This window comes from Ambystoma mexicanum, chromosome 1p (genome assembly GCF_040938575.1).
Source record: "Ambystoma mexicanum isolate Mex_15411 chromosome 1p, UKY_AmexF1_1, whole genome shotgun sequence".
Taxonomy (NCBI): Eukaryota; Metazoa; Chordata; class Amphibia; order Caudata; family Ambystomatidae; genus Ambystoma; species Ambystoma mexicanum.
Genome location: NC_090921.1, coordinates 627,719,802 through 627,725,801, shown reverse-complemented (window position 1 = coordinate 627,725,801; position 6,000 = coordinate 627,719,802). Strand labels below are relative to the sequence as shown.

The following is a 6,000-nucleotide window of genomic DNA, read 5'->3' as shown; positions in this document are numbered from 1 at the left end:
CCAAATGAAAATGCCCTCTTGTAGTGTCCAAGAATGTCTAACTAAATCTATAGTAATAAAAATAATTAAGATAACTATTATTGCAATAATTAAAATAAAGATTGTTAAAGAAAATAAAAGAAGACATTTTAAAACAAATGATAGGAAAATAAAGCTAGAATAAGGAGATACTTACCAGCAAAGATAAAAGCATGGGTAATGGAAGGGGATATGTGGGTATAAGCACTATTAAAAGAAAATGGTGAAATGAGGCTATGGTAAATAATGAGAGGACCCCACAGGTTCCTTTACATTAAGGTCGATTCCAGGGGTCGACATTAAATTCATTTAAATTCAAAAGTTATTAAGTCGACATTAGGCAGACACTCCTTTGCTTTCTCAGTTTGGGAATTCTGTAAACAAGAATCGAACAGCGATGAAAACGACCTGTGATGCCTGGGGCTTGGATAGCTGTCTGTTCTGAATCAAAGGCAGTGCGAAGCTTATAAACAGACAGAGGCAATAGCCTATAAAAGCTGCCATTCCTAATTCTTGAGCAAATATTTTCCCATTAAATGTTCTCGGGTGTTCATTTTGGGCCTCACAATGATGATGTAACACTTGGGAGCAAAAATGCAGCCGAGTAAGCCTGCACTGGAGGACAGAATGGCAAATACCTCCACGGCGACGGTATACTTCCCTGTTGTGCTCAGATAGGCCGGGATGAAGGAGAGCCACACACTGGTGAATACCAGCATGCTGAAGGTGATGTGCTGGGCCTCATTGAAGCCACTTGGCAGCTTTCGAGCCAGGAAAGCAACAACCAGGGTGACTAATGCCAGAAGACCCAGAAATATCTTCATGCAGTAGTGGAAAGAGGGCGACCCTTCATTGCATTCAAGCAGCATCCTTCCTCTGAAGGCCTGATTGTTCCGATCTGGGAAGGGGGGATAGCTTGCCAGCCATATGCCATATATCAGAACCTGCGTTTTGGAGCAGGTTAGGATCACGGAGTTGGGAATGGCCGAGCCCACCCACTTCCTCAAAGAGCTGTTTGGCTTTGTAGCACGGAATGCAATCACCACTGTGATAGTTTTGGCAAGCACACAGGAGACTGCAAAAGAAAAGAGGGTGGAAAACAGTCCCTGACGCAGCCAGCAGTGTACCCTCCCAGGGCGGCCAATAAACAGCAACGAGCAGGGGAAGCAGAGCAGAATGGACACCAGGAGAAAATAGCTCAGAGTTTTGTTATTTGCTTTGATGATGGGGGTATCTCCGTGCTTGATGAAGATGCAAAGAACACTGGAGGCAAGCAGGAAGCCAAAGGTTGAAACACTGGACAAAATGGCTCCCAAAGGCTCACTGAATGAAAGGTATTCCTCAGTCTTCGGCATGCAAAGGTCTCTGGATTCATTGGGCCACTGATCCTCTGGACATTTCATGCAGTCAGTCGCATCTTAATAAACAGACACGGAAGATAGAGAGAGAGTGATTGGTACAAAAACACAGGAAATGCAGCTTCTTAAACATTACATGTTATAGGGTAGCAATAAAACAAGCAAGTAGGAGTTTGGGATTTTTGCTAAACGAGGCAGGTGCATAGTAACTGATAATACCACAATATGAAGACCTCCAGAAAATAATGTTGTAAATCCTTTCTCTTCTCCACACCCTCACACCTATCACATAATACACACGCCAAATACATGTAGAGGTTTTGCACTATGATGATAACTATCCACTGAGACCAACAGAGGATGTTGCACATTTAGTTCTGACCACTATCTCAGAAGCCGGGTGAATGGTATGCAGATTTTATCTACCAAAGATCAGGAAAGAACAACACATGGAATGGTTGAACAGAAGAAGTTTCAACATCCTAGGTCTCTAGCTCTGCCAGCCCAGTACAGTGATAATTCAGACAACATTATTAACCATGAGATGCATGATGATGAAAATAGAGGTTATGAAGCAGTGATACGCGGAGGAGGAGGAGGAGGAGAATGACGCCACACATGCAGAGGCTTTAGTATTATTAGAAGCTCACGCTCCACCTCAGTACAGTCGCTTCGAGAAACCGCCTTCCTGTCACAGATAAGAATGCACATCACACCATTATGTGGCATCCACAACACCACCAGCCCCATCCCACCCAGATTGTCCCTGCTTGTGTGTTGCTAGGCCACATTGTGGCAGTACTTCACACAAAATAAGCAGTAAACAAATTGGAAAATTACACACTGATGGAAAGTGGTGTGCGAACGGAAGGCAGGGAAAAACTTGGGCACCATAGTTATGTGGTCCTAGATGCAGTGGCACCATGCACAGACATGGGAAGAAGTCAAAATATCTGTGGTGCGTTCCTCTCCAGACTATCATATAAGCAGCGTACCTCCAACAGTCTAGTGAATTTGCCCTGATAATACTGACGCAGTGTTAGTGTTTGAGAGTGGGACAACAAGCTTCTCCCTGTGCACCCAAGCGGTGCATAGTGGTGATCCCCCATTGTGTCAGGCCAGGCTTGTGGAAGCATTTGAATGGGAAACAATATTACAAACCCTAGGGCAGACATTAACCAATGAATGCTGACTGGTGTCAGAGATGGTTCAAAGAACACTCTAACTCGTGGAAAAGGTTCAAGCGGTTTCATTGTTTCCTTAAGCAGTGTCCTAGTGCCCTCCCTCACTCACGTATCTAGTTTAGTATTTCCCACTTTAACCCAATGGTCCCTAAACCCTGGGTTAGTAGATACACTGTTGACCCCTGCTGTCTAGTCTCTTTCTTCCAGCAAAGGAGGACTTAATGGCAATCACCTTCTCTACCTGAGCTCTTTCTAAACTAGCCCTACAATATTGATGTTGTTAGCGCTAAAAGATGTCAGGGAATGTGCCTTCCAGACACAATACCCGACTCAGTCACCCTACTCTCATGCCCTGATGCTCCTCTCCCTGTTACTGAATTCTATGCTCCCCTCTCTACTCTTCTCTATCCAATTCCACCCACTTTCTCTCCTTCCAACTTCTGTCCATCTGTCTGTCTCTCACTCCTCCTACTACTTGCCTCCTCCCCTCAATGGTATAACTCCCTCCTCCACACTAGTACTCCTTCCTTTATACGGTTACTCCCACATTCACATTACTACTCTCACCTCCACGCCTCCACACTGCTACTCATACTATTCTACCACAGCTTCTACTCACTTATCCTCCTTTCAATCTCACAAGCACTTTGCTCTCACTCTCTTCACTCGGTCTAACAACCCTACTCGCTGGGAGGGGTCAGAAATGCGAGACAAACAAATAGTTTTCTCACAAGAAGTCATTTTAATAATCAAAGATGAGATGACCGCCTATCTTTCCCTAGCCTAACAGGGATTTCCCTACCTAACAAACTAAGGCTAACGGAAAATGACCTAATGTCCAAATGTACCTGTCCCTGACACTAATATATGCCCAACAAAACATACAGGACATGCCTGGCAATGTGAGCTTCAGACAATAACATACAGTCAGAAACACAATTATAAACAAGGAACCTTGTGACCAGAGTTAAATCACCTTCCCCTGGATCAATAAAGTATGTTTTAAACCAAAGTTCAATTTCGGGAAAGTTCCTTTCACAAACCAAGTGGAATGACCAGTCATTTGTCTTGGTGTACTAAATCAGTTCTTAAAATGATGTGCTACTTTGAAGACATTTATTACAGCTTCCACAATCTTTAGCTTGGCAAATCAAAAAGGATTATCTCTTCATATGCCAAACCAAAAGTCAATGTAAATATTATCTACTCTGAAGGCAAATCACTTTTCATCACAGCACATTTCTTTATGAGCAAAGTCATTTTGTCAGAATGGTTAATGTAACAGTTCATCAAAACACATTGCTGGGTTTGTCACTTCCTTTTCACCACAACCTTCTTCCACTTTGCAGTACTTTAAGTCATCATTTTTCTGGTCCACTCACTGTTAGGAAAGATTTCATATGTGTATGTAATTTTCCCTCCATGTGTCAACCCCCAAACTTTTTGCTGCTGTTTAGACATCCCTGACTGACTTTGCCAGAGAAGCAAAGCCTTCAGCTGTACTCCTCTGGGCTTTCGCTCACTTTTTATGGGGAACTGACATGCCCTTAAAACAGTCAGTACTGGGAGACTTTGTTTCCCTCAGTCCTTTTCCTCATGTTGCAACTTTTGTGCAACATGTAACAAGTGTGCAATGTATCTTACTATACAGCACACTTGGGTCTATAGTCAGTTCCAAAGGCCCTAGATACTCTCGCTGGACTTTTTATGAACTGTGCAGATGTGTCATGGACAGGACTGGTGGCAGCTATTGTTTTGCATTATTTTTAACCCTTTCCTGAAATGTTAACCGTGTTAACTGCGTTTGGCACAAATAGGTGGCCTAACTCCAAAATGGCCATGCCACGAGGTTCTTTGTCCTGTCCTTTGGCCATCTTGCCCCTTCACCTTCCCCAGGTCAAGTTGACCTGGGCCAGTCCTTATTTGGTCATGCATTTTCCCGCTAATCCCAATGCTTTCACAGGCTTCTGCATGGCTTGTGTGTGTGCCTCCAGATGTGGGCTGGGATGTCTGGTCCCAATACACATCCTGGGTGCCAGAGAGTCTGGAGTGTCGAGACCACCGTGGTCTGTGATTGGTCCACGTATGGAGTGTGTGTGAGCAGATCTCCCAATGGGTCCTCTCTGTCTTGGCGCAAAGGGAACTTTGGATAAGAGGAGGCTGGAAACACCACTTCCAGGTTGTTCTCCTGAGTTCTCACTGAACAAAGGATAGGATACAAGTATCCTGCAACTACGAAGCTGAGTCGAGGAACCGCTGGTGACCCGCTGGAAGGTTTGGCACCCTGAGCCCGCTGTCGTCCCGTGGGACCCCTCTGCATCTGGTTGTCCTAGAAGGTCTGCGAAGACGCTTTAACCCATTGGAATAGTGGCACCAGCTATTCTCGGCACCTTCACCAAAACCTGCAAGTAAGCTTTCTCGGAAGTGTCCCTGGGCCAACCAGTGGGCTGACCAGCTTACTTAGGACCTTTGCTCTCTCTCTGCTGTCGTTTTGAAGAGGCCCTCGAAACTTGGCATACTGCTAGCTCTGTGTCCACGGCACCCTCACACCAAATTTTGTATACTTGGCATTCCCAGGTCTGAAGTGAGATGAGTGCGCCCGGACCGAGTACACGCGGTTACCGTGTTGCCCTGCTGCAGCAACGTCCTTTGCAAGTCCACTGCATTTGTGACCCTCTTGCACCTGAAGCCTGCTGCAGTGAAACTGGGGTGATTCATCCACCCAGAAGCGGAGAAATCACCACTGTCACGTTTGGGAATCCTTGCTGGAACTCAGTAACTAAAAGGTGCCGAGACATCATTTTTGCCGCCATCGAACCTGCAACCGAATTGGACTAACCTGCTGAAGTTTGGGTCTCCTTGCCTCAGGGACTGGTGAGTAATCCTTACCCCAACTGGTGGCCCCTAGCGCCAGAGCCCAACTTTACGCACAAGTGTCCCCTAGGGGGCCCTCTCATGTCCACTGCTATTGCGAAATAGCGACTCCATCTCGAACTCTCGAACTGCCTCTGCCTTCAAGTGGAGGTCCTTCTTGAATAGTGGGAACTTATTCTTCATCGCCTTATCCACCTTCCCGAGCTGCTAGAGACCCCTGAAGAGACCCTGATTTGTCCATTGGAACAACCGCGTGCCTTGGCACACATGTACTATTGAGCACAAGGCTCCACTCTTCTTAGGGCTTGGACTGCCTCTTAGTTAGGTGAATAACTGATGTTGAACTGGGTCTAAAGATTAACTGCACTGCTTGTTTTCGTCCCCTCTAGGTTGTCAACATATTTCGTGCAGTCATCCCCTTTTGACCCTCCTGGTCCTGTATATAAATTGTATTGAGTGTGAAGTATTGGTTTACTCAGTGCTACTGTGATTATTTGCTATAGTCTGTGTTACAAAGGCCTTGTAATAAATGTGTCTATATTTTTAATATAACACCTATCTGGAGT

At 45.3% G+C, this 6,000-nt stretch overlaps 1 protein-coding gene across 1 annotated transcript in view; it reads right to left on the bottom strand.

Moving 5' to 3' along the window:
- Nucleotides 1–524: 524 nt before the first annotated feature.
- The window catches only part of LOC138501684 (vomeronasal type-2 receptor 26-like), a 146,430-nt gene continuing 140,954 nt past the window's right edge, over nt 525–6,000 (bottom strand). The window contains exon 3 of the mRNA XM_069622373.1: nt 525–1,435. Coding sequence (XP_069478474.1) covers nt 525–1,435 — 911 coding nt within the window. The remainder of the gene's footprint in view (nt 1,436–6,000) is intronic.